Source organism: Ipomoea triloba, chromosome 3, assembly GCF_003576645.1.
Source record: "Ipomoea triloba cultivar NCNSP0323 chromosome 3, ASM357664v1".
Lineage (NCBI taxonomy): Eukaryota > Viridiplantae > Streptophyta > Magnoliopsida > Solanales > Convolvulaceae > Ipomoea > Ipomoea triloba.
In genome coordinates, this window is record NC_044918.1 from 2,620,462 (window position 1) to 2,647,885 (window position 27,424).

Genomic DNA, 27,424 nt, shown 5'->3' on the forward strand with positions numbered 1-27,424 from the left:
TTTCAGAAGTCATTTTCAGGACTTGACTTCAACAATTTTTTGGCTAAAATGACCACATCAGGAACTTCCGGCAGACAAGTTTCCGCCGGAAACCAATCCGCCTACTACGTTAAACACTGGAAAATGAAACTATTTTTCGAAAAATGACTCATTTTTCAGAAGTCATTTTCTTGCTTTCCAAACACACCCTTAATGAAGATGAACTTTAATAGAAATGAACATGCAATATAATAAACATACTAGATATATTACTATGTTCCAATTATAGTTAAACAGTACACGCATTGGCTTCTTCACTTAAAATTCTAGAATATATGATTCTCAGGTTGTAACATGTACAACAATATTCCACCTGCAACCGAAACATTAAGAGACTCGAATTCTCCTGCCATTGGAATACTAACAAGCTCACATACTTCCCTGGATTTCTCTGAGAGCCCCCCTCCTTCACTACCCAAAACCAGGCACAATGGCTGATCTGCTAAAGAATCGGCAAACCCTTGACAAAGCCGACTCACCGGCTTCAACCTTCCATCGTTTGCAGGATGGCCAGCTAACATCTTCATCTTGAAACTTTCTCCAAGTGTTTGCAATTGCGTCCAGCCACCAGAAACTAACGGAAGCTGAAAGCAAGCTCCTCGGCTAGCTCGGAGTGCTTTCTCGTTGAATGGGTCACAGCAGCCAGGAAGTAAAAACGCACCATTCTGTTGAGAAATGGAAGGAGTGCCAGTTTCTAAGTTTTTCTAATTCAAGTAACACTAAACCAAAGATTGTTGCAGAAATATAAGATTTAAAGGACATCAACCAGAAACAAGAGGCAAGAAAAATGGAAATAGTTGAATTTCATTACCCATCTAAATGCCAATGCTGATCTAAGCAGCGTGCCAAGGTTACCTGGATCCTGCACCAACATTCCCATGATTATATAAACTGAATCTGGAATTCTAGAAAGATCATACTGGAACACAATATATGGATATATATGATGCTATCTTATTCTTAGTGCTCCAGAACATATAAAAGGGTTTCTGCAAAGTGGCAAAGGAAATTTGATGATAAAATTAGGTAATGAGATGTGAAACAATTTTCAATCTTTCTTTAAGTTAGGCCTATATCAACCCTTAGGTTTTCAATTCTAATTTCACTGACACAACTAACAGAGTGAACATGATTATTTGGGGACCTTTACCGTTGCCTTCAGTGACCAAGTCAATAGCATTTCAAGTTCTTGGATTTATTAGAATAACTGTCTTGTTTATCTGTGATTGTAGTGTGTTATATGGAGAAAATATCATTCCATATGACAGCCAGCATCAAGACCGCACTAATGGAATTGTGTAACTATTTCACAGGAAAAGAAAATTGCCAAACACTTCCAGTATGAAAGGAGAACAACCTGAATACCATCAAGAACTAGAATTCGATTCGCAGATGGGAACCATCTACTACAATCATCCTCTCTAAAGTCATCACCAACACTATGAAAAGTTGAGGGAATCCTGAATAGAGCAATCATTTGAATAGAATCAATTGATTGTACGCCTGAAAGTTTTTTCATCACTATTGAGCTGACATGGACAACACGAGCAGAACGAATATCTAGCTCTTCAGGGATTTGGGTATCATCAAGTACAAGCAAGCATTCTATTTTGATAGGTGTCTCAGCCATTGTTTCTTGAAATTTACATATTTCCCTGGTAGAAGTCACATAATGATGTAACAGACATCAATACTCATAGTTTCAACATTGTCATTTCAGTTAGTCTTAAAAGTTCAAATTTTGGTTTGCTTCAAAATTTCAAGGAAAGCACTTCTCATTCAAGTTCACACAGACTGTCAAAGAATACAAATTCCTGCAAAGTTCTTTTGATCAATAAAAGATCAACAGTAGATGATATGTGGCAGAAACAAACAACTGATACAAATCATGCCTATTAAAAGAAAAAAGAAAAAAAAAAAAAAAAGAAAGAAGAAGAAAGAATAAAGGTAAAGGTAATTGGAATATAACAACACTGCTAAAGAAAATGAAAGTACAAATGAAATTAATCCACACTATTAAATTTACACATTTAAAGAGGAAAGAGGTCAAAATTGCCTCTTAAAACAAGAATTCCAGAAAGATCAGAGATTGGATAGCTCTAAAGTTTAACGTTGCATATGAGGTTATGATGAAAAGTGGATTTCCAATTTTCCATTATGGCCAACTTCATTTTCTACCTGTGAGAGCAGGCTAATTATGAACCTTAAGATTCAGTTCAAGAAGTGCATGTGAGTCAAAGGTCACTCCATCTCATTTTTCAGTGGGGAATTCTTACAAACACCTTGAAGATTATCATTGATCAATAAATTATGTCAAGAAGAGTTATGCTGGAGTAAACTAGCATTGGTATAGTAATCAGTTTCATTTAACTAAAATATCACCAAAACAAAGATACAAGTTCCTCCACAAGAAATGCAGTTAGGGAAGAAACAAAGAAACAAAATCGAGCTTGAAAAATTAATTGACCATAACCCTATCCTATACAATTGAACAACTCTCAACATTTTTAGTTGCAGCAAAAAGGAATTTGAGAGACTAATTCCTAAACTTTCACACGAAACACAAAAAGTGCAAACATTTGACAAAGAACACAAAATAGGGTAACATCAAACTCAATCCCAAATTTGCTAAAGTGAAGTTTCAATTTTGGCCAAGAAAATATACCTGATGGGAGTAGTGCCAACGACGAGAACTAAGCCATGAGAGTGGCGATAAGAGGAGCTACTACGAAGTTTAAGGCAGTGCTTCACAAATGGGTTTGAAGTGCTTGAGATGGCCGTCACATGATGAGGTAAAGCAATAGTATTCTGTAACACCTTAGAATTATCTCCATCGAAAATAGCAGAATTAACATGAGAATTTGAGGTACAACTACAAGATTGAGCTCGGGGTTTGAGTTGATAATGCGATGGTTTGGTATCTATAACGGAGGCTCTGATCAGCGGCAAGCGAATATTGGATATGGATAGCGTATCTGTGCATTGCATTCTCGTAGGCAAAATTTCTTCTTGTTTACACTTCTTTCTTCGAGGAAATGGTTTTTAAATATAATAAAACAAATTAGAGGAAATTCCTTACATCTTCTTGTTGCTTTTTATATAATTGAATAATTGATTGATGGATTAAATTATCTCTCCATATAACCAATTTGATTAGCCTGAGTAACTGTGCGCTCTTATTCTTTAAAAAATGTCAGGAGTTTGAATCCTCTCTTGTATGAAAAAATATTAGCACTTTGTCCTTTAATTAAGCTGACTCCGTACAAATCAGGATTAATCTAAATATGTCCAGTGTAAGAATTGCAAGGTGGATCCTAGTACATGATATAAATTGTATAATTTGACAATTGTTATATCAAAGTGCAAGGATTGAAAGGTGTATCCTGAATAGTTACAAACATTTTGTACCGGTAATATAATAGCTACATGTATAAAATGTATCAACTACATATACAGAATTTGAAGGTTATTTTTGGATTAGAATCTACAATTCAAAGTAGACCATGGTCTATGGTATAATTGGACTAATTTGCCTAGCAAAACAATAATGCTATTTGGGTCTGAAGGTGAAGTATTTAGGTTTATTATTATGGGGCTAAGCTTGACAAATAATGGCCCAATAGAGAAATCTACAATGGCCCGATAACGATTTGATCATAATTCATAACGGTCATGTCTTCAAACGGTCATCAGATTGAAATTTGAACTACTTTTTTCCAAACAAAGACACACCAGCACTTTTATACAGGTCCGCTCGATTGTTGAGTACGACAATTAGCTCTCCTCTTCTATCTTCTCTCTCTGAGCGTCAAGAAATTCTCATTTTCCCAGAATATCGTATCTCCGAATTCCATGGAAACCCTGCTTCCGGACCCGTTTGAGAAAAACCCGGCGGACATCCATTTCCCAGACCCGCTTGTTTCAGACTGGTCAAAACCCTCGGTCCAAGAACCGATCGGTGAAGGCGAGAACTTGCAGTTCTTGCCAGAGCCGGTGGGCTGTGATTGGGGTGCAAGAGTTGTTGTCCCAAGCGGAACACTAGGTCAAGAAGCGGTTTGTGTGTCTGCAATTGAGCAAGACGAAAATCAGATGTTCTTAGCCGAATCTATGATATGTGATTCGGGTTCAAGACTTGTCCCGAGAGGGTTTTGCAATCCCTGCTGTACAGGTTGGTTGAAATTCGTAATTTCCTTATATTTCTTGATTATTTGAGAACGTTTTCGTTTAGAGGCAAATTGGGGAAAAAAATCCAATAGTTTCTGATAAAATTGTTAGGAAACTTAATGAGACTACACAATTGCGTTTCTATAACACTTTAATGAGCTATCTGGAAAAATATTAGAGAAGTTTAATAGAAGTCATGTGTACTGATTTCACTCTATTTTGCTGCCTTTGAATAGAGGACATTGTGTATTTTATTAATGCTGGTGCGGAGGCATCAATAGAGTCCGATTCAAGTATTAGCTTTATGCCTGACAAATTTTTCCAAGGAGGAAATACATTTCAAACCGAAGAGTTTATTGCTGAGGGTGGAGATTATCCCTTCATATATCAGTCAGCACGGTTAGGGAACTTTACCTACCATGTTCCCAATCTTCCTCATGGGGAATACTTTGTGGATCTTCACTTTGTAGAGATTATAAACATTAATGGGCCTAAAGGAATGAGAGTGTTCAACGTGTTCCTTCAGGACGAAAAGGTAAGTTGATAGGGAACGAAGTGTTGTATTAAGTCATAGAGCTTTATGCTAAAATTTGAGTTTTTTAATACTGGAGTTTATATTTTGAAATGCAGGTTCTTTCTGATTTTGACATCTTCTCTGTTGTTGGAGCCAATAAACCACTGCAATTAATTGACTCTAGGGTTTCTATCAAAGATGACGGGGTGCTTGCTATAAAGTTTGAAGGGATTATTGGAAGTCCCGTAGTTAGTGGCATTTGCATAAGGAAAGCACCAGAAGTGTCAGGTTACTCATCTTTTCATTAAGCAATTTTTAAAGATATATGTAACTGCATTTGAAAAAACAAGTTTAAGAAAAATAGTTTCTTGAGGTATCTTTACCTGATTACAGCTAGTCAGGCAAAAGGCGAACATCTTATTTGTACAAACTGCACTGCTGAGGTAGAATTTCCATTGGCTCAGGTAACTAAAGTAACCTTTGTTTTGTAAAATTTGGCATCTCTCATAACATTTTCCTGAGTATCTGGAACTGATGCAGAAAAAAGCAATGCGAATGCAATCAACAGCCAAATATGAGAAGAAGATACAAGAGCTGAGTGAACTATTGCAGCGCAAGACAGATGAATGCTACCAGTCCTGGATGTCTGTCTCTGCAGCTAATCAGCATCTTGAGAAGGTTAGGATGGAGCTTGACAATAAGACATTTCAGACATATTCCTTGGGTAAGCAAAAAGAGTTCAATGAGCTTTATTAATTTGAAGAAGAGAATATATTTCATAATGCTATTAGGGATATGATGTAGATATAGATAAAACGTTTCGTCGTTTTGAGTTTTCCATTTGTTCTTAGCTTCTTTTTCAGTTTTTCATTTGTAATTACATTTTTTGTGATTCTTCTTATTCTTTTTCCTGTTTCATATTTAAAATTTTTATTCCTGTCCTACTTATGATTGGAAAGCTTCAACTGAACTCTCAAAAAAAAAAAGATTGACATTTGCCTTAACTTCATTTTGAATGAAAAAAACAAAACAAATAAACAAAGAAAACCCTTTCTTTCTTACTGTTGCTGCAGAACCTTTGACTTAGCTGTAGTTTAGTGATGTAAAGTGAAAAAATATCCTGCTTTCTTTTAAAACTAAAAAGTAGAAGATCATTTATTGCTGGAGTTGCTGGTTTAGTTTAGCTGATTTTTAAAGGCTTGTATAGGTGCATTAAGTTTCATTAGGGTCCAACAGTGACTTTGCCCCTCCCTGTAGAAGTAAGCAGTGCTAATATAGTGATTGTTGCATTATGCCCAGGCATTATTTCTGTTGCTTTGAGTAATCATTCCATTTCATTCATAATAAACAAGATACATCAATAATGTTTCTGGAAAATGTAAATCAGGCTTCTAATTTATGTTGATTTTTCTGAAAAAAGCTAAATCCTACTCCTAATTGCTGTACTTTTGACTTGCATGATTAACTATTACAATGTCTTTATTCACTTTGAAGAATAATTCCCGGATGAATCAAAATTCATTTAGGTCACTGGGTCAGCTCAAGTAGAATAGGGTTGTGTTGTCTGCTTTAAAAAAATTTCTTGCATGAAAACGAACAAGTTTTCACTGTTCATTTACTTTTCAGTCAAAGTGAGACCTTGACCTTCTGAACTTTAATTATATGCTATTCTTTTATTTGAAAATTTGAAGAGACTTTTACATATTGTAGATCAAAATTTGGAGAAGCAAGCTTTGAAGCTGACAGAGATCTCAAGTAGGTATGAGCATGATAAACAAGTCTGGCGTGGGGCAATAAGTAATCTAGAGCAGAAAGTAAAGGTATTCCATGATTTCCATTACAACATATTAGAAATCCGTTTTAAGTTAAAACTTGAATGATTTCTTAAGAAAGCTGTGTATGATACTTTGCAGATTATGAAACAAGAGCATTCTCAGCTTTCACGTGACGCACATGAGTGTGTTGATTCAATCCCTGACTTGAGTAAAATGGTCTTTGCAGTTCAATCACTTGGTTAGTTTTGACTATACTTAGTGTCATATAACCTTGCATATTTATTTTGCATTGAGTGACCTAAGTGGACCATATGCAGTTGAGCAATGCGAGGATCTTAAATTTAAGTACAATGAAGAGCAAGCAAAGAGAAGAAAGCTCTTTAATGAAGTTCAGGAGGCAAAAGGTGCATTAAATGTATTTTGTTTATATTTGTCAGATATTGCATAAGTGTGTGAATTAAGTTCATTTTCTTTTATTCAGTTACTTATACACTGTCACTACAAATGCCAGGAAATATTAGGGTATTTTGTCGGTGCCGTCCATTGAACAAAGCAGAGGTCTCTGCAGGGTCTTCGATGGTTGTGGACTTTGATGCAGCTAAGGATGGAGAACTTGGCGTCATAAATGGTGGCTCCACCAAAAAGACCTTCAAGTTTGACCGTGTCTACACACCGAAAGATGATCAAGGTGTGACATATATTCTGCATCATCTTTGTGTATGCAGACACTTAGAAACAATAGGTGTTTTTGTGGTTACTAGAAGTGGCAAAGATTGTGTTTTATAATAGTTTGCACTGAATCTCATTCCTTTTTTTTGTTGTTAACAGTTGATGTCTATGCCGATGCCTCGCCTATGGTAATTTCAGTTTTAGATGGGTACAATGTTTGCATCTTTGCTTATGGGCAAACAGGAACTGGGAAAACATTCACAATGGAGGGTAATGAGGGGAACAGGGGAGTCAATTACCGCACCCTTGAAGAATTGTTTAAAATTTCCAAGGAGAGGGGTGATACTTTCACCTATGATATATCTGTCAGTGTGCTTGAAGTCTATAATGAACAGATTAGGGACCTATTGTCTACATCATCGTCATCTTCATCAAAGAAGTAAATTCATTATCCTCTTTTTTCACATTACATTCTTGTAGACAACTAGCACTCTCTACTTACGAAAGAGCTGCTTTCTTCATTGTAAAATGTTGCCTTGCTCAAGTTTAGCAATTTTCATTATCATCAAGTGCCCTCTAACTGCCAAGCATCTTGTGCTCTATTGGCACCTCTGTGGCTCTCCTTGAGGAAAGATCACAGCATTGAACCCTGGTGATGGTCTATTGACTCTTTAGGCTACAACAGATGGAGAAAGTATATTGAACATATATTACCTTGAAATAGAGTCGATAGTACTCAAAAAAAAGAAAAAGTGCCCTCTAACTTTTTATCTTTCCGTGCTGTTATCAGATTGGAGATTAAACAAGCTTCTGAAGGGTTTCATCATATACCAGGAATAGTGGAAGCTAGAGTTGAGAATATTAATGAAGTATGGAGTGTGTTGCAGGCTGGAAGTAGTGCACGGGCTGTTGGATCCAACAATGTGAATGAACATAGTAGCCGTTCTCACTGGTAACACATATTTGAGATCCTTTCTGCATCTTGGTGAATCACAGATTCTTACAAGTTCAATAAATCACTAAAGCATTTCTTATATTGCCCTTCTTCTTCTGTTTTAGCATGCTTTGCATAATGGTAAGAGCAAAGAACTTGATCACTGGTGAATGCACAAAGAGCAAGCTTTGGCTTGTTGATTTGGCAGGCAGTGAGAGACTTGCAAAGACTGATGTGCAAGGTGATCGCCTCAAGGAAGCTCAAAACATCAACAGATCACTTTCAGCTTTAGGAGATGTGATATCAGCTTTAGCAAATAAAAGCAGCCACATTCCTTACAGGTTTAGAGATATATCAATTTTTAGTTTCTTGATTTTAAAGGTTCGTCTATGTATATTAACTTTATGTTGTCATTAGGAACTCCAAGCTGACACATCTACTCCAAGATTCATTAGGTAAGCATAGTAGCGGTTTGAGTTTTTATTGCTTTCTTAGATCGAGTAAAATACAGTTTGGCCCATTCATTTAACATCCTATCATTGGAATCAGTAACCTTCCTATGTTTTTCCTTTAACAAACTAAATTTTTTGCAGGTGGCGACTCCAAAACATTAATGTTTGTACAAATTAGTCCTTCCGACAAGGATGTAAGTGAAACTCTGAGCTCACTGAACTTCGCCACCAGGGTTCGAGGGATTGAGTTGGGCCCTGCAAGAAAACAAGTTGATACAAGTGAGCTCCAAAAATTGAAAATGATGGTATGTTCAGTGTTAAATGAATGAGTTGGCTCATAAACACTTCCCTATCATTCTTCCCTTTTCTCTTTAACTTGTGTCAATCATTCTTCTTTCTGTTTCTGGCAGCTTGATAAGGCAAAGCATGAATCCAGATCTAAAGATGAGTCCCTAAAGAAGCTTGAAGAGAGTCTGCGGAGTATAGAAAGTAGGGGAAGAGAGAAGGAGCAGGTTTCCAAAAGCCAACAAGATGAAATCAAGGAATTGAAAGCTCAGCTTGAATTGAAGGCATCATTGCATTCCCAGTCTGAAAAGCAAATATTTCATATTTCTGATAGATTGAAGGGGAGTGAAGAAACTTGTGCCACTCTTCAACAAAAGGTTGGCTTTCTAGTTTTGTGTGAGATTGAATTGTAGGAAGGTTGCTTTTTTTTTTTTAATTTTTTTTTTTTATCTTCTGATAATTTTGTGATTCTGATCAATTTCCTCTTCTTGTCACTGCTGAAGGTTGCTGATCTAGAGAAAAAGCTGAGAGAACAAGGGCAGTTTGAATATGAAAACTATAAAAATAAGGTTCTGTATTTAGAGAACATTTCTTTCTGAAAAATATGATGGAATAATTACTGTGTGTGCATTCTTTCTTCTGGAGATCTGATTTCATGGTGCTTGTAAAAGCAGGTCAAGGATGTCGAAAACAAGCTGAAGGAGCAATTACAAGAATCCGAGTCTCGTTCTATCATCCTTCAACTCAAGGTTTCACTATAGCACCCCAACTCGGCAATTTATGTTTTCCCAGAAAAATCATTTAACACCCGGAATTGCTTTCCCAGGTTGAGGAGCTCGAGAAGAAACTGAAAGAACACGAGAAGAACTCCGAGTCTGCCTTACTGCACGAAAGGGTATTATTCTTTTCCATCCGCAACTTCAAATCTCACACGGCGTATCATTATCTAATTGTATTCATTGTCTGATTTACCCGTTTGTGTTAGATTAAGGAACTGGAAGAGAAGGTGAGGGAGAAAGAACAGCAATTGGCAGTAAAGTCCATCACCATCACCCCTCATGAAGGCAAGTGTCCTCCTCCCTCCTGCAGGGATGAACAACCTATGAATGTAACCGAGGACCACCACATTCTAAGAAATTCAAATTCTCTCAACTTCCAATCCAGTCATGGGCTCCCAAAGCAGCAGAAGGAGCTTGCGGTTCAAGAAGTTAGGAGGAAGCGCTTGTCCACAAACAGCGAACCAGAGAACAATAACACCGTCGTCATCCTTCCAACTTCTTCGTTAAGCAAAAGAAAGGAACACGAAACCCTCGTGCATGAAATAAGGAGGAAGCGATTATCAAGAAACGAAGTTGAGAACAGCAATGGTGGTTTTGTGCCAATGGCGAGGGGCAGGAAATCTGATCCCCCTCCGAAGCAGTTTGTTGGGACTGTAAAACCCACCACCAAGCCAAGCTTAACTGCTGCTGCGGCTCAGAGGCCTGTGGCGCGTAGCAATATGAGCAGAGGAGATCCAGTTCAGGGAGTTAAAGACAGGGATTCCAAGAAAAGGATCTGGTCAAGATAAACAACAAGCTAAGGTAGTTCAAATTTGAAGCCAACTTATATTGTCTTCATCAGTGTGTGTTGTGTGTATTGTCTTTGTCTTCATAACCCATTAACAAATATGACTGACTTGATGTATTTTTTTATATGTGTAACCTAGACAGATAACTCGACTTTTAGGTTTACTATCTCGTAAAGAGTTATCCTGTAATTATATATATATATATATATATATATATATATATATATATATATATATATATATATATTTGCGAATCAGAAACATAGTATTAATTCAAATCAGTACATAATACATCACAAATAAAAGATGGAGGGTTCGAAAACCAATCTGAACAATCTGACATAGAAACAGACCGCCTAGCTAACAGATGGGCTGCCTGATCCGCAGATCGTTTGACAAAGACTAAACTAGTATGAGTGAACACACTCAACAAGTTTTTAATATCTTGCAGCAGTATGTGAAAGGAAGAGCTTCCTGTGTTTGCAATCAATCATGTACCACTTGGAGTGAACCGGTCTCAATGATCACTCTATCTCTGTTAAAAGTTTTAAGCCAGCTAAGAGATTCTCTGATTGCTATTGCCTCTGCCTCTCTTGAGGTGTAAGATCCTTTCCATTTGGAGCCTCTAGCAGCTACAAAGGAGCCTTGATCATGCCTAAGCACACAACCAAATCCCATGCAAGCTTCTTGTTTATTAATTGCTGCATCAACATTTAATTTTAGGAAGCCATGATGAGGTTTAGTCCAGTGTTCTTCTGCTCTCCCATCCGTCCGAACATCTTGCCTGTGTGTTGTAGCTTCCTTCCAATCTGCATAGTATCTTTGTGCTCTCGTGACCGTGGTAGTTGCTGACTCCAAGGGTTGGTTCCTCCATAAGATGTTATTCCTCAAAGTCCAAATGTTCCAACATACCATGTATATGATGCACAATTGGTTGCTTGTTAGAGAATCTGCCACATTGTTAATCCAATCATGGAAGCTGTCCCAAGTTCCAGGTGGTGTTTGAATTCTGAGATAGTTCCAGCAAGCACCCGCATAATCACACTCAACAAACAGATGAAAAATGGATTCTCTTTCTCTATTGCACAAGAGGCACGTATCAATTAATATGCTTCTTCCTAAGGTTGTCTTTGGTAAGAAGACACATTGTGCATGCTTGCCAAATGAAAGTTTTAATCTTTGGAGGTACATTACTTTGCCAAACGCTGCTCCACTTTTGGATTTCCTCCTCCCTTTGTTCGCCACTTAATACTCTATAGCAGCTCCTCACCGAAAAGTTTCCATTCTCCTCAGGCCCACATATGGTTTTATCTTGCACTTGTTGTCTAGGTAATGGTATTTTTATGATAAGATCAACATCCCTGTTATTAAATATGTTTCGAATGATGTCTACATCCCAGTGAAGTGTGTTGGGATCAATCAAATCTGCCACTTTAGAGTTTTCCATGAGAGGGTAAGGGTAGAATGTCACTTTTGAGTTTGACTTGTTAGGCAACCAATTATCCCCCAAATCTGAACTGAATCCCCATTCCCAATCCTCCACCCTCGTATGTTTTCGGATAATGTCCAGTGTAGCCATCATACTGCTCCAGATAAAAGATGGGTTATAGCCAAGCCTTGCCTCCAAAAAAGATGAATTTGGATAATACCTTGCTTTGTATATTTTAGCTACTAGGGACTCAGGATTTTGAGTTAATCTCCATGCCTGTTTGCAGAGAAGAGCCAGATTAAAATCTTGAAGATTTCTGAATCCAAGCATTTCTTCGGTTTACAGAGTTGATTCCATGATTTCCAATTTATACCTCTGGTTTAACCCCCTCCCCCTTTCCACCAATAAGAGTTCGTAATCATTTCTATGTCTTTAACAAGACCCTTAGGCATTAAGAACACACCCATAGCATATGTAGGGAGAGCCTGAAGGACTGTTTTTAAAAGAATCTCCCTTCCCGCTCGAGAAATAAATCTATGATTCCATCCATGAATGCGATTGACTATCCGTTGTTTAATGAAGCTCATAATCTCTTTCTTATTCCTGCCTATCATCATTGGGAGACCCAGATATTTGCCATTACTCCCTCCAAGCTGGATTCCTAGGATGTTCCCCACTGATTCCTTCATATCTCCAGAGATGTTTCCACTGAATGTTAATGTAGATTTTTCCAGATTTATGCGCTGCCCTGAGGCCAATTCGTACTGCTGCAGAAGATGTTTGAGATTATATGCTTCCTCCGGGCAAGCCTTGAAGAAGATGGAGCTATCATCTGCAAAAAATAAGTGACTAATAGGGGAGCATTCCTTGCCACAGAAATACCATGTAATTGACCCCTTTTTTCATAGTCTCTTATTATTGCACTAAGACCTTCCGCCACTATGATAAACAAATAAGGTGAGATCGGATCACCTTGCCTCAGCCCCCTCTCTGGTTTGATTGGCCCTATCTTCTTTCCTTTGTTCAAAACTATATAATCCACTGAAGTTACACATTCCATCACTAGACGAACCCACCTTTCATCAAATCCCATTTTGAGCATAATATCACGAAGCAACTGTCACTTCAATCTGTCATATGCTTTGCTAATATCTAGTTTCAGAGCCGCATATCCAACTTTGCCTTGGGATTCCTTTTCAAGTAATGTTGCATCTCAAATGCGATCATTATATTATCTGTTATTAGCCTACCGGGAACAAAGGCACTTTGAGAGTCTGAGATTATACCATTCAGGAGAATTTTTAGTCTATTAGCTAATGCTTTGGCAAGAATTTTGTAGGCCACAGAGCATAGAGCTATTGGCCTTAGATCACCCATGGATTCTGGATTAGTCTTTTTAGGAATCAATACAATTTGTGTTGTGTTTAATCCAGCAGGTAACTTGCCAGTGTCCATAAAATCATTACAGAAGTGGAGGATACTTTCCCCCAAGATATCCCAGTAAGTTTGAAAGAAACCCGGGTTAAAACCATCAAAACCTGGACTTTTATTAGGGTGCATTCCAAAGGCTGCTTTCTTGATCTCAGTACTCATAAATTTCCTCAGAAGATTTATATTTTGAGTACTAGACACTTTATGGTGAATACAGTTTAGAACTGGATTACAATTGCTGGCCTTACTGGAAAAAATCTGAATAAAGTAGTCTCTTACCAGTGCATCAAATTCTGGACCTTGTTCAACCCACTCTCCTCTCTGATTACGAAGTCTTTGAATTTCATTGTTCCTCCTCCGCTGTTTGACAACATTGTGAAAGAATCTTGTGTTATTATCACCCCCTTTAAACCAGAACAGTTTAGCCCTGTGCTTCCAGAATTGATTTTGTTTATCAAGGAGCTCTATAAATAATTTCTGGATTTTAGAGAATTTCATAATGCTCTGACTGTCCGTCTTAGCCCGTAGGAAGCCCATTTGCCTTCTGAGTTGTTCAATTTGGGGTTTCATATTTTTGTTGAAGTCCTTTCCCCATTTCCAAACAGCAAGGCTGCAGATTTCGAACCTGGACAATAGATAAATTCCAACTGTACTACTCCAACTCTGATGAACAATCTCTCTACAATGGGATTCTTTTTAACCAGTAATTTTCGAATTTAAACCTCCTTCGCCCCCTTGTTTGCGTCGTAGAATAGGGCCAAATTGCAAGAGATAAGTGATCACTCATTGGGGCCTCAAAGGATTCAGCTTCGAAAATATCCAGCCATCCGTAGCTGACAAGAATACGATCAAGTTTTTCTCTTACCCAATTGGTCATACCTCTGTTCCCAAGTGTACTGAAATCCATGGAAATTGAAATTCATTAATCCACTGAAGTCAATGGCCTCTTGAAAACCTTGCATAAGCCAGACTGGTTGAGGAGCACCACCAATCTTCTGCTCTGGAACCAGTATATCGTTAAAGTCTCCCAACAATAACCAAGGACGAGAATTGTTAAGAGATAACTGCTTGAGAAGTGCCCAGGAAATTCTCCGCCTATGTCTTTCAGGACATCCATAGAAGCCCGTGAACCGCCATATCGGAGATGTTGCTGCTGTCCTAACCGAAGTGTCGATATGGTTAACCGAGTGGCTCAAGATACTGATCTCCAATTCTTTTTTCCATATGAGGGCCAATCCACCACTGAGCCCTACACTATCCACTATAAATAGATAATCAAATCCCAACCTCCTTCTAATGTCTTCCATTCTAATAAAACCAAGTCTAGTTTCCCTAAGAAATAATAAAACTGGCTTCTTCGTGTGGATTATATCCACTAAAATTTGAACTGTAACTGGGTTGCCAAGCCCCCGGCAATTCCATGATATAAAGCTCATTGGAAGGTCCGTAACTTCACTGTGTGCAATTCCACAGCCTCAGGGAGAGATAATGCAAAACCAATGAGGGAGAAATACAAATAAAAAACCAAAGGCTTGTCAAACTAGGACAAGAGGGAGAAGCTCATCAACAGGGATGAGAGGGAAAAATCATACATAGCTGATTCATTCTAAAAACAGAGGTGGTTTGAAATTTTATTCATATTCCCGTATTTGTATGTGTCTTATGTGGCCCAAGCCCATACTAGCATTTTAAAGTTTAATCCAGGCTCATAGTGACACTTAATAGGTGGACTATGGCCTGCACATTTGCATGACCATGCATATGCTATATTATTTTTATACATAAGATACATTATAGTTTATGTATATAATACATTATTTTTATACATAATGTTCAGTATTTGGATGTGTATAAAATAGTCTGAAAATAACTTGAGGATTCAATATTTATAGTTCATTATTTGTGTGCATAAGGTTTATATTTGAGTCAAACTGATTAAAAATGGTCAAATATAATCATGAACTTTATACGAAAAATCAATTAAACCCCTAAATTTTTAAAAGTTGTAATTAAGCATATCAATATGTTATTTTAGTGCATTGAAATTATAAAATCAGTTGTGACATGCAATAGTAGGTCATTAAGGTCCAAGGGATGTTCTGGCTAACTTTGGTGACAAAAATTGACGGCTGACGATTGGTCCCTGTTGCCTTCCTCATTAGAGAAGTTGACATGCTGGTCGCCTTTTTCTCTAAAGGCGACAACTCACGGGTGCCTACAATGGGAAAAAAGGCAGCCAACAGTCGTTCGCTAGTTGTCGATTTTTGTCTTCAGAGTTTGCCAAAATTTCACCAGAACCTTAAGTAATGACTTACTATTGCAAGTCACTAACTAATATTTGGATTTCTATCTACTAAAATGACTTGCATTGCATTTGTTTTTAGTAGATTGCATTTGTTTTTAGTAGACTAATGACGTTGTTTGGAGTGGCTTCAGGATACTTTTTCCTTACTCACCGGCCTACTTTATTGTAATTAAGTGATTTATATATTTAGAATATCAAAGAATAGTATGAGTCATTCTTTGTATTATCTTTTATTGACGAGTGTCATGCAGTTCTTAAAAAAAATTAAAAAATTAAAATGAGACACTCATCTCGATCCACCCCTCATTATGCATGGCTTTCTCCAATCCATTATGTATGCCTCATGATAAACATGACAACTACACTTAGCTTGAATTTGTAAATTTTAATTTACAATTCTGAAGATTGAAGTAAAGAAACTTAGAATTTTAAAAATAATAAAAATATTAAAAAAAAAAAAAAAACTTGAACCGTTAGTTCATAGGATTAAATCTTTCTTATAAAATTTTGAGTTTGATTTTAAATATATTCTCAAATCGTAAATGTTCAGAATTGAAACCAAATCTTGGATTACTGATCCGAAACAACTAGTATAGAAACACCAATACAACAAAACTATTGATATAATTATTAAAAAAAAAAACCAATTCTCAATTTTCTAAATTAGGAAAAACTTAAGCGGTTAAAGTTGCAATTGAAAACGGAAAGGGAGTTTTGGTTTCGTTGCAATCGCAACCAGCGTGGTGATTGGTGACACTGTAATTGTTATACCATAAATTAGGGTCTAAAATAATGTGTCTACATTTAATATGTTATGTATATTCAATTAATAAATTATGTTACTGTAAATAAATTGAAAACACATAATATGTTAACTATATTCATTAAAAGCATGATTCACGATAATGCAATATACATTTTTAATATACTAAAAGTACATTATTTATGTACTGAATATACATTATTTGATAATATATAAAAAATAATGTACTTTCAAATGTACTCTGCCTATACAAATAATATATTTTTAGTATATTATACTTTTTATTTATGATTTATACAAATAATTCATCATGTAATAATGATTGCCACTCTTAGGCATGTAGGGCATTGGCGATTTTAAAAATTAAAAAATGGTGGAAGTAGTGTGAAAGCGGAACAAACACAAACACCCCACTTGTAATAATGCCTAAAAGGTTATGATGCTAAGGGCCAAGTCTCTAATGATGGATAATGTGACCAACATTATATTATTATAGGTTGCATGTATATATGCATTTTTCTCGTTTCACAACCAAACAAAACGCAACTCCGATCCAGGCCCACTATACTGCTCCACCGCAACGTAACTCCCATAATCTCCCGCGTCAGGCCGCTATCATATCATCGTTTTCTTCTGTCTCTTATATACACCCGCCCGCCCACTTCCATTTTTACGAATTTATTTATGACACTATAAGATACATACGTTATGATTATACTAAAAATTATTTATTTGTGTAAAATGAGCCGTGATGGTATACGATAGATGTCGTACAAAATCGTCAATTGAGAAATAAGAGATGGGGAGAGGCCCGTGAGACGAAAATGAAGGGATGCGTAAATAACGTGAAGGATTTGTCATATGGAAGTGAATTGAAGCTTCCAATTCGTACCATACATACGTTGTTGTGCATTGCATTTGCATGCTGCTGTCCTCTTCAACTGTCAATTTAAATCCCTAGCTGCCTGCATGAACATCATGACTTATGATGATGAACTTCCCATCATCTACCTATGTATACCTAGTTACACACCATAATTTAATTTGCCCCTAACACCAAAAAATACATCCTATCTCACAACACCTAATCGTGCGTTTCCAAACACTGTTGTGTGGTGCGTTTATGCGTACTGCGTATCTAATGGTTTGTTTTGTAGTGTATTTGTGCATTTCTTTGTTATGCGTTTTCCTAACACTATTGCTGCGTTTTTGCATACCTAATGGTGCTGTCGCATCGACCACACCTTAACACGTTAAGGTCTGACCACATTTGAACTGACATACATACATACACTGATACACACACGCGCGCGCGCGCACACACATATAAATTTGTCATGCATTTTCTAATATTATTGGTGCGTTTTTACATACCTAATGGTGCAGTCGCACGATAAGGTATGGCTGCATTTGAGCTCTCTCCCCCACACACATATTTATATATGATGTCATAAAATTAGAAGATGCAGAGAAGCACATGAGTATGCATGTTCTCATGGTTAACAGGTCGGCTACAAGTTAGAACTTATCCTTTCCAAGCCTACACAATGACTGCAACATATATCTATCTACAAACTCGTATATATAATCACTTCCACAATTAATTTATTCACAAATTAATTGAAAAAACTAATATAATTATTATGGTGGGATTTTATTTGGGGTTATGTATTTAACAAGCTAGTTTTAATTTCTTCCTTGTATTTATACAATTTTTAATGGGCATAAAGAATAAGGAACATTATACAAGTAGAAGTAGCAATCAAACAATAATGTGTTCACGTTAAAGTGGCAAACGTAACATCAAGTCCGGGGTGAGATGAGACAAAAAAAGCTAACAATCAGTACGTTACAGCTCCCAATTCGTGACTAGGCCATCCATCCTCTTCATTAATCTACTGTCCTTTTGCTAATCAAACTCCCTTAATCATTGCTCTCTCATGTTACATATATATATGATGATAATAAGTAACTCTCCCATGGTCCACATTGCATTGTGGATTCTGGTCCAAAAATATTTAATTTATTCACAGACACGTAATTGCAGACATATTTTAGATTAACTGTAAACAAATAATCTGAACTTCATTTTGATACACAATGCAACATGAACCCTGGTCCATGTGTACGAAATTATTACATCCATATATTTGCGTTACATTGTTTTAATTAGTCCGGTCCTATTAATGGACTAGAAAAAGGAAGAAAACAAGCACTTTTTTCCATATTTTTTAAGGCATGACAATAATGCTGCTGGAATAGGAAATACCTAAATCTTCTCTTCCTTTCTCTTATAACTCATATATGTGTGTGTATAAATACACACACATACAGACATATAATATAATGCTGCAACTAATTATATATTATGGAAATTTATAAAACCCTAGACAGTGTGTGTTTGAGAGATGGAGACACAAAAGCATAAAGGGAAGCACAGCTAGCTAGGTAGCTATCTAGCAAGGAAGAAGCTAGGCTAGGCTAGGCTTGGTTCAAACAGTGTAGTAAATGGCAGTAATAACTAAAAAGGCAGATCAGACTTCAGAGCAGAGGGACTTATAAGTCATCGATCACAGTGTTATAGATAAAGTACAGTACTACACACACATATAAATATATATATAGATACTGGTACAAATGCGGATAGTGTTTTCGATCTGTGTAGTTGGTATGAATTTATCATTAGGTATGTGAAAATACATCATAAAGTGTTCACAGATGCATCATAATGAAATGCACCACACCAAAAAAACACACCACAGCGCACCACATCTAGTGGTGCACTTCTGAATACTTTGTGGTGCATTTATGCGTACCTTGAGTGATCGCACGGAAAGTACTGTTCACACATGAACCTGACCCTATATATATATATATATATATATATATATATATATATATAGTGCCAGTAGCTGAGGAGACTGAAATAACAAACTCAGACAGTGAAACTTCAGAACTGATGAAGAAGAGTACTGAGTACTGACTCAACATTTTATTTATACGAATTAAATAACTTACTATTCTATTAATTAATATATATAACAGTACAGTAGATATTCCAAGTACAAGAATTTTTATTTTAAATTTTCTTTTGTTTCATCTAGTTTGAGATAAATTTTTGCCTAATAATCATTACAATTAAATACTTTCTAACAATGATTACACGAGATTATAATATATACTTTTACTAACCGGGTGAAATTACTTAAACAATTACACCATATCAAAACAAAGAACAAGAGGGGAGGGGGAGAATGACAATATGGAATTAATTACAAGCAATTTTTTGAATTCAATGAAAGACATAATACATGCAAAAACAAACGACGGGGAACCATAATAATTGATGACTATTGAAAAGATTCAGTATTTGCTTATCTTAATTACTGAATTGATGCAACTCAACGAGAAAAAAGGATTGAAAAATAACCTAATTACATTGTTCCTAGCCAGCTAATAATGAACTTTTTTTTTTTTTCCTTCTTGATAAATTAAACAAAGAACACAGCTATTGAAATGGAAGAAAGGAGGGATAAAAATTGATTCTTTCTTTTCCCTGATTGAGGAGGCCGGCGGGGCTTATGGCAAGGAATTATAGTGATTCATGTTGGATGAGGACCAAGCCTGAAACCCATTCCAATTTGTGGAGTTTTCATTCCCATTCCCGGGTGCGGTGTTGTTTGTTGCACTGGGATTTACCTGTGCATAAGTGTTGTCAAATAGCCATTCAGTAGCTAAGCTCGCGCTCCCATTTTCTCCACAGTCTTTGCCATCAAAAGCTTCGGGTTTAGAAATGTCCAGATTCTGGAACAAGATAGGCTGGGGTTTCTGAATCATCTGGCTCTCGTTAACAGGAATGGATGAGTTGTTATTAGCAGTGCTTATCATCTCTTTCTGGGTTTCTCCACCGAAGAACATGGCTAGCCTTTGTTGCTGAAGTTTCCAGTGGAGTTCTTGGTTGATTGAACTCAATGACTCGATTGAAGAAGCCAGGTGGTTGTTGTTATTGTTGTTGTTGTTGTTATCTTGAGGATGATGATGAATATTTGAGCCCATTTCTTGAAACCCGGCCGAGGTGTTTTCTCCTCCCTGGCGTTTTAGGATAGAAGGGAAAGAAAAATTGAAACCCAGAACGGAGTTTGCGGCGGTTCCCGGCGGCGGGTCAAGATTGAAGCAAGGGTTTGATGGGATAACCGGGGAAGAGGCGGAGTAGTGGTCGAAAATGGCGGCGGTGGGAGGGTTAACGTTGTTTATGGTAGAGAAATTCAACCCTCCGAGCTGAAAATCCATGGCGGGGGAGAGACTGTTAAAGAATTTAAACCCGCCGCCGATCCCGGAGGAGCCCGTGGAGTCACCGGAAAGCCTGGACGCCGACGAGGAAGAGGAGGAGGACTTCATTTTCTTGTTTTTCCGGCAGCCGCCGCCGATGGGTACGCTCCGCAAAGCCCCACCTCTCGTCCAGTACCTCCTACACGTCTTGCAGAAATGCCTGGGCTGAGAAAGGCTATAATTGTTGTAATAGCAAAACTTTGTGTTGGGAGAATCACATCTGGGGCACTTCAACGCCTGCTCCGCCGGCGGCGCCGCGGCGGCGCCGGCGGGCTTGCGGCCCCCGCTGCCGGAGCTCTGTTGGGTGTCATCTCTGGTAACTGTCGGCTTAGAGTCCATTCTCTGCAGGGCAGAATTGATGAGAAAAAAAAAGGTAATAACCCTAATAATGGGCAGACACAAAAAAAGATAGGAATAAATGAATATATAATAAGAAAAGAAAGAGAGATGAGAGGTGGAAGGTTGTAAAGTTTCCTTTAGGAGAGGCAAAGGTTGTTTTGAATGTATAATTGAATGATTTCATGCATGGGATTGTAATATAATAGGATGTTGATGGGTTGATGATCTTGTGAACTCCATCAAGAAGGTCTTTCTCTCAACTTTTTGGCAATAAACTAAAGATGGTTTTTGAGGGGGTTAGATCTGATAGATAGATAGAATAAATAAAGCTGCATATGATGAGAGAGAGAGAGAGAGAAAGAGAGAGAAGAGACCAGAACAGATCTCACTAGAAGGACTAGGTAGTGTATGTATATACTCATGAGGAGGAGGTGGAGGGTGGGTGGGTGGGTGAGGGTGGGGGTGGGTGGGTAGGGAATTAATGTCTAATCACAAATTGAAAATAAAAACACCAAAATATGTACAATGTAAATTTAAATAAAAGGAAACCTTTTTGGTTTTATGCAAGTTTAAATTATTTTATTTTCCGTATTCAAAAAAATTATTTTATTTTCCAAGATCACAATTATTACATTGCATTATAGTATTATACAGCTAGAAATTATAAATTCTTGTGATTACATATATAGATTACTCTATAATTAGTATTTGTAGATTGAGTAATGCTACATTTTTTTTAAAAAATAATATTTACTAAAGACGTAAGGACTTATTAGTGTATTATTACATTCTTTTTTAACTCAATTAATTTTGTGTAACTAATATCATGAATTCATGATAACCTGTATATTTATATTTTCTTTCTTATATACTTTTTTTTTTTTACCCTTTGCCTTTCTCACTCTAAGTTACATTATAATGCCGTTAAACATAATAACTTATACAAATTCCTTTTATACAAATTCTCACGGATTTTACTTTTTTTCGTTTTGTATAGATGTTATATTGTTTATAACTTCTTAATTATAATTTTACTATTTTTCATTGAATATTTATTTATCGCAATATTTGACGGTAAATATAGGATAATCCACAACCAATTTGATCAGACAGTTTGTTTGACAACTATAAGGTTTCAAGTTTGATTTCCAGTGAATATTTTCTATTGACCTTGTACAACTTAACCTTGTTTGTCCCCAGACCAACTTCACCCATAATTATTCAAAAACATTGGCCTTTTATATAGTAGAGAGAAGAATAAACTTTTAATTTAATGTCAAAGGCATGCATAATTGCATACCAAAACTATTAAAGCAGAAATTAAAGAATAATATTATTCATACAAGACAAGATTCAATGAATGAAATCGAAAGTCATTCTCATATACACTCTGGATGTGATGTGATCACAGAATGTATGTATGCTGCATACATATATAATATTAATGAAAAGAAAATATTACGTGGACTCTCATTCTTTACTACCACACTCAAAATTTTAATGTAGATACTTTTATTGAAATCTACATTGCCTTAAAAAATAACTTATCAGTATCTGTCATATCATGAAATAAAGTGATATAAAAAATGAGAATCAGAAGTACATATAATAGAACTCGATCTATAAGACATAGAGAGTGGTATGGGTGTGAAGAAAGTACATAAATAGAAGAGAAGGACAGAGTAGGTAGGGTGAGAGGGAGATGAGATCAGAGGTGCAGTTGAAGAACAGAAGGTGTAAGACATACTGCCAACACAAAACTAACAGCCTTGTCTCTTCTTTCCTATGTAATGTCCCTTTTACCTCAATTAACCCCACCCCTCTCTTCCATAAACAACCTCACACGTGTACAAACCCCATCCCTCCACCATCTCCCTCCCTCCCTTTTAATGTTCCATTTCTTGGATTGCCTGTCTAATCTACGTACTTTCCTTCTCAATTTCATTTTTCATCATATCGTTTGGAGAATATATATATTTTTTCTTTGATTAATATAGTAGGGATAGATATATATTATAGTTGGAATGGATGGGAATGTCACAGACAAGATCTTATATAACGTCGTAATTAGTTTGAGATTTTAAAATTGACGTATTTTGACTAGATAAATTTGTACTACAAAAAGTTTTCTATTTTATGCAATTCTTAGAGATGAAGCATTGTACGAAAATGGAATTTGGAAGCTTGAAGGTGAAGTTACATACTGATGATTTTCCTAATGAAGTTTGAATGAAAAGTGGTGATGACAAGAGACTGATGAAGCAAATTTGAAAACTGAAGTTGTTGTTGTTGTCATTTTCACCTGAGCTGTTAAAACAGATTTTTAATCCTATGAATGTATGTTAAGCCAGTGTTTTACCAGGACCACAATTCTATAAAACACAGGAAAAAGGTAGAGTTAGTGCACAATTAAGGGAAAAATCATTTAATTGGCCAAATTGTTAAACTTTGATTAATCATTTTTAATTAAAACATTTTGATTTGGTTAATAGTTAATGATTTTTAAAAATTTTAGTTGTCAGTTAATCGAATTGTTTGTATGTATGTATCTATGTGTTTATTTATTTGTTTGTGAGCATGCCTCGAAGTGAGGGTTGATCTGAGTTATCCACCGTGATTGATCAATGGTTAAGGGTTTTAGTAAAAAGAAATACGGGCTCAATTTTATAATTATTGTAAAATTTTAAGTTTACGATATTTATAAAACGAACCACACCACTTTCCTTTTTTTTTTTTTTTTTAAATAACTCTCAACAATTGATCTACTATACCTAGATAAATGGATCAGATCAATTCTTACTTTTTACTTGGAAGTATGTTCTCACCTAAGCCCTCATATATATATATATATATATATATATATATATATATATATATATATATATCATAAATTGCATTATTAGACTAATTTTTAAGTTGTTATCATTTATATATTGATGTAATAATTATTTTGTGATGTGGCAATTATTGATTGAAAATTTTTATTTATAAATTTTACTAAAATACTTCAATCTTAATATTGTTTGGATTTTCCAGTCTTAATTGGCTAATAATTTGATTAATTTAATTAAGTCCTTAGGTCAGTCAATTGAAATGTTTCACCTTAACCAAGATTTATTTTCTTTTTACAAACATTATATTATGTGTAATAATATCAACTCTAGTTTGTAAGTTTTGACACCCTTTCTTTCTTTGACAAGATTTAATTAAAAGATAAGTCATGGATTCCATGACTTTCTTTTCCACATTTTTCTTGTCCATTTGATGTGTGTATATGTTTGTGTCTAACATTCTCAATTTTTACATGACTCAAACTTGCAAGTTTTGACCTCCCTTCTTCCCTTTACAAGATTTTTATTAAAAGATGAGTTAGGTATTTCGTGACAGCAAATTTTTTTTGTTTGTGGTGGCCAGTGCTTTCTTTTTTCAGATTTTCCTCGTTCTTTTGATGTGTTTGTATATGTATATGTCTCTGTAATATTCTCAACTTTTCAATATATCAAATATTGTCAGCTTTTACATGTTTTGAACTTATGAGTGCTGGGACCCCTTCTTTCCTTGATAAAATTGTACTGCGAGATGAGTTGGAGATTCCGTGACAACGAATAATTCCTACTTGTGGTAGTTAGCGCTTTCTTTGCCGGATTTTCCTCGTCCTTCTTGTGTGTACAACGCAACATTCTCAACTTTTAAATATACACTCTCAACATTCACGTGATTTGAACTTGTGAGTGCTGGCACCCATTCTTTCCTTGATAAGATTTATTGAAAAATGAGTTAAGAACTTCGTGACAACAACAAATTCCTGCTTGTGATAGTTAGTATTTTTTTTCCCAAAATTTTCTCACCCTTCTAATATGTATGCTATGTTGCATGAAAACTCTGTGAGAATAGAGCTTCCTAATTCATCTCCAAAACATGTACAAACTCGTTTTGGAAATTTTTTGTGCCATTTCCTAATTAACCAAAAGTTTGGGGTCCTTTCTTAATTAATCAAAAATTTGGAAATGTGTTTCTAAGACTTTTTTTTTTTTTTCTTTTTAAAAACCCAAATTAAGAACTGGGATGCGGCTCTTAGGCAAAAAGCAATGTGCATATAGTAAATATGAATTTGCGAACATATAATAACATTCCTCAGTTTGCCAACTTATCTTTAGATAAACTTGATCAGGAGTGTGTGTAAAGATGTTAGTTTTGTTCATGGAATGAATTTTAAAAAAACATACATCTTATTCGATCAATTGATAATGGAATAAATAAGGAATATAGTAAGAATTCAATTTGATTGTTTGCTTCATGAAATAAATAGATTCAGGATTTGTATTATGTAAACACATAATAATAATAATAATAATAATAATAATAATAATAATAATACTAATAATAATAATAATAATAATAATAAAATAATAATAATAATACTAATAATAATAATAATAATACTAATAATAATAATAATAATAATAATAATAATAATAATAATGACAAGGACCTTGTGGTCCAGTGGCATCAAACCCTTCCCTTTATACTTATATATATTTCTCTGCAATGCAATCTATACTATTAAATTTTTGTAGACTAGAATTACTAATGGTACAATTGTAAATTAAAATAGAATTCCTAATAAAATATATATTCTTCCCTACGTTCTTATTCGTAATACAATTCTAGACTAGAATTACTAATGGTAGTAATTCAGTATATATATTTCTCTGCAATGCAATCTGTACTATTAATAAAAACAATATCCTCAGTTTTAACTTCCCGCCCATAACAGACTGATAGTAATATGAAAATTTGGCATAATTCAACCCGCAAGCCCAACCAATTTTCTGAATGACATTCGTGCATGCAGGTGTCGGCGCACGAGTCAAGCCTTTTTAAGTTCATTTTGGGATTTCATTTGCACCCTATTTGCGCGCGAGAGAGAGCCTCTATGCTATACAATTCAATAAGTAGTGGTGCAAACCACTTTTCAAACCAATGTGGGACAAAAGTTACTTGAAATGTTTTTCTCTATATTTTTCTAACTCAAATGGGTCAACTTTGAGAACCAATTTCTCATTCACCTATTATCAGTTTTGAGCGTACAATATATCAATCTTTTCGTCTAACTACGAAGAACACTAATCCACTTTGACCCGACCCAAATTGAAAGTGGACCCCACATATATTTGTACCACAATATTGCCAGTAAAATGTCATTTTATGCTAATTTTTTTCCAACAGTTATATGTCTAGAGAATATCAACGTGTTGAAGGAAGAAGATGATATATAGTGAAGGGCAATATCATCTTCACTATATATCATCTTCTTCCTCTAACACAACGCTCTACGGTCAACCAAAAATTACTCAACTGATTATCCCATTATTCCCATGTAAATTTTTCTCTAATATAGTTATACTTACTGAATATCAAAATATAAGTGTACCTCAAGATCTTGCAATAACTAACCGACAAGTAATTAAATTAATGAATATGATGCAATAATGTAAATTATCTACCTATTGCATTTATACACTTATTTTAGAACACTGAATTTTTGTGATATTTCTTGCATGCAAGGAAGACTCATACTATAATTACATTTATACACTTATTCATACTCATATTCGATGTTATAATTTATATAATTGTATATCGATTCAAATATTTCTTAAAATATTATAACAAATTCATTCCGTGCAATGCACGGGTGAAAATACTAGTTCAAAAAATAATAATAATAATTGTTGTTGTTGTTGTTATTGTTGCACTAAAATAAGATATTGATTAAAAGAAAATTGGGTAATAACACACACACCAGTTATAAATATGCACAATATGCGATTATAAAGTGTCCGATAAATAAAAATGAAAATAAAATTATTTGATCAAAATTAAAGTAAAGTCACATAAATTTTATAAAGTAATTAATAATTATTATATGATGCAACTCAGAATTATATTACACATAAACCTTCGAAAAAATGCAACAAAATTGATTGGCCATTGACATGATTACTTATATACATTTAGAGTGTTCATAGCAAACATGTTAACTATGAGGGGTGTTTGCTTCATGAAATGTGAGATTACCTTAGGTAATAGAATTACCTCATAAAAGTTAATGTGATATATAGTTAATACGTTGCACCAAGTCTGAAGCCTCTTACATCTTAAACCCATAAAGCATATGTTTTAGATACAGTTTGTTCGTCATATATATATATATATATATATATATATATATATATATATATATATAAATTGAGTCTCCAATTTATCCCAAATTTCTTTTGGAGTTTCCAAGACTATAATGTAATACACGACTTCATCTGTGAGATAAAACCAAATGAGCCTGTATGGGTAGCTCAACTAGTCACAAGGGTGAAGTTTGGGAGAAGAGACTAGGGATCAGTCTCACCAGCCGCAGTGAGTGAGCAC

At 35.4% G+C, this 27,424-nt stretch overlaps 4 protein-coding genes across 4 annotated transcripts; 1 reads left to right on the forward strand and 3 right to left on the reverse strand.

Moving 5' to 3' along the window:
- Positions 1-204: 204 nt before the first annotated feature.
- Positions 205-3,063, reverse strand: LOC116012407 (uncharacterized tRNA/rRNA methyltransferase YsgA). Its single transcript, XM_031251940.1, has 4 exons — positions 2,705-3,063; positions 1,397-1,694; positions 851-901; positions 205-704 (listed from the first exon to the last, which is right to left on the reverse strand). The coding sequence occupies exons 1-4, from the start codon at positions 3,025-3,027 to the stop codon at positions 306-308; spliced, it is 1,071 nt and encodes a 356-aa protein (XP_031107800.1). The 5' UTR covers positions 3,028-3,063; the 3' UTR covers positions 205-305.
- A 732-nt stretch (positions 3,064-3,795) lies between these two features.
- Positions 3,796-10,574, forward strand: LOC116012114 (kinesin-like protein KIN-14R). Its single transcript, XM_031251584.1, has 19 exons — positions 3,796-4,207; positions 4,440-4,738; positions 4,834-5,005; positions 5,111-5,181; positions 5,258-5,441; positions 6,428-6,537; positions 6,631-6,730; positions 6,810-6,896; positions 7,004-7,180; positions 7,321-7,600; positions 7,952-8,113; positions 8,221-8,436; positions 8,513-8,550; positions 8,689-8,852; positions 8,958-9,209; positions 9,336-9,401; positions 9,507-9,581; positions 9,659-9,727; positions 9,818-10,574. The coding sequence occupies exons 1-19, from the start codon at positions 3,892-3,894 to the stop codon at positions 10,397-10,399; spliced, it is 3,420 nt and encodes a 1,139-aa protein (XP_031107444.1). The 5' UTR covers positions 3,796-3,891; the 3' UTR covers positions 10,400-10,574.
- Positions 10,575-12,208: 1,634 nt separating this feature from the next.
- Positions 12,209-12,921, reverse strand: LOC116012168. Its single transcript, XM_031251644.1, has 2 exons — positions 12,759-12,921; positions 12,209-12,660 (listed from the first exon to the last, which is right to left on the reverse strand). The coding sequence occupies exons 1-2, from the start codon at positions 12,919-12,921 to the stop codon at positions 12,209-12,211; spliced, it is 615 nt and encodes a 204-aa protein (XP_031107504.1).
- A 6,669-nt stretch (positions 12,922-19,590) lies between these two features.
- Positions 19,591-21,360, reverse strand: LOC116012586 (dof zinc finger protein DOF5.7-like). The gene has a single exon (XM_031252161.1). It carries the CDS (start codon positions 20,993-20,995, stop codon positions 19,907-19,909), a length of 1,089 nt encoding a protein of 362 aa, XP_031108021.1. The 5' UTR covers positions 20,996-21,360; the 3' UTR covers positions 19,591-19,906.
- Positions 21,361-27,424: the final 6,064 nt, after the last annotated feature.

What these genes read in the sequence shown, in the direction of transcription:
- LOC116012407 (XM_031251940.1), bottom strand. Translation starts at nt 3,027, where the DNA reads ATGCAATGCACAGATACGCTATCCATATCCAATATTCGCTTGCCGCTG. An exon ending in GTTGGCACTACTCCCATCAG is followed by an intron (nt 1,695 to 2,704) that starts GTATATTTTCTT and finishes GACTTCTACCAG; the next exon opens with GGAAATATGTAAATTTCAAG. An exon ending in TAGTTCTTGATGGTATTCAG is followed by an intron (nt 902 to 1,396) that starts GTTGTTCTCCTT and finishes ATGTTGGTGCAG; the next exon opens with GATCCAGGTAACCTTGGCAC.
- LOC116012114 (XM_031251584.1), top strand. Translation starts at nt 3,892, where the DNA reads ATGGAAACCCTGCTTCCGGACCCGTTTGAGAAAAACCCGGCGGACATC. An exon ending in CACACCGAAAGATGATCAAG is followed by an intron (nt 7,181 to 7,320) that starts GTGTGACATATA and finishes TGTTGTTAACAG; the next exon opens with TTGATGTCTATGCCGATGCC. An exon ending in CATAGTAGCCGTTCTCACTG is followed by an intron (nt 8,114 to 8,220) that starts GTAACACATATT and finishes CTTCTGTTTTAG; the next exon opens with CATGCTTTGCATAATGGTAA.
- LOC116012168 (XM_031251644.1), bottom strand. Translation starts at nt 12,921, where the DNA reads ATGGGATTTGATGAAAGGTGGGTTCGTCTAGTGATGGAATGTGTAACT. An exon ending in GTTTATCATAGTGGCGGAAG is followed by an intron (nt 12,661 to 12,758) that starts GTCTTAGTGCAA and finishes TATTTTTTGCAG; the next exon opens with ATGATAGCTCCATCTTCTTC.
- LOC116012586 (XM_031252161.1), bottom strand. Translation starts at nt 20,995, where the DNA reads ATGGACTCTAAGCCGACAGTTACCAGAGATGACACCCAACAGAGCTCC.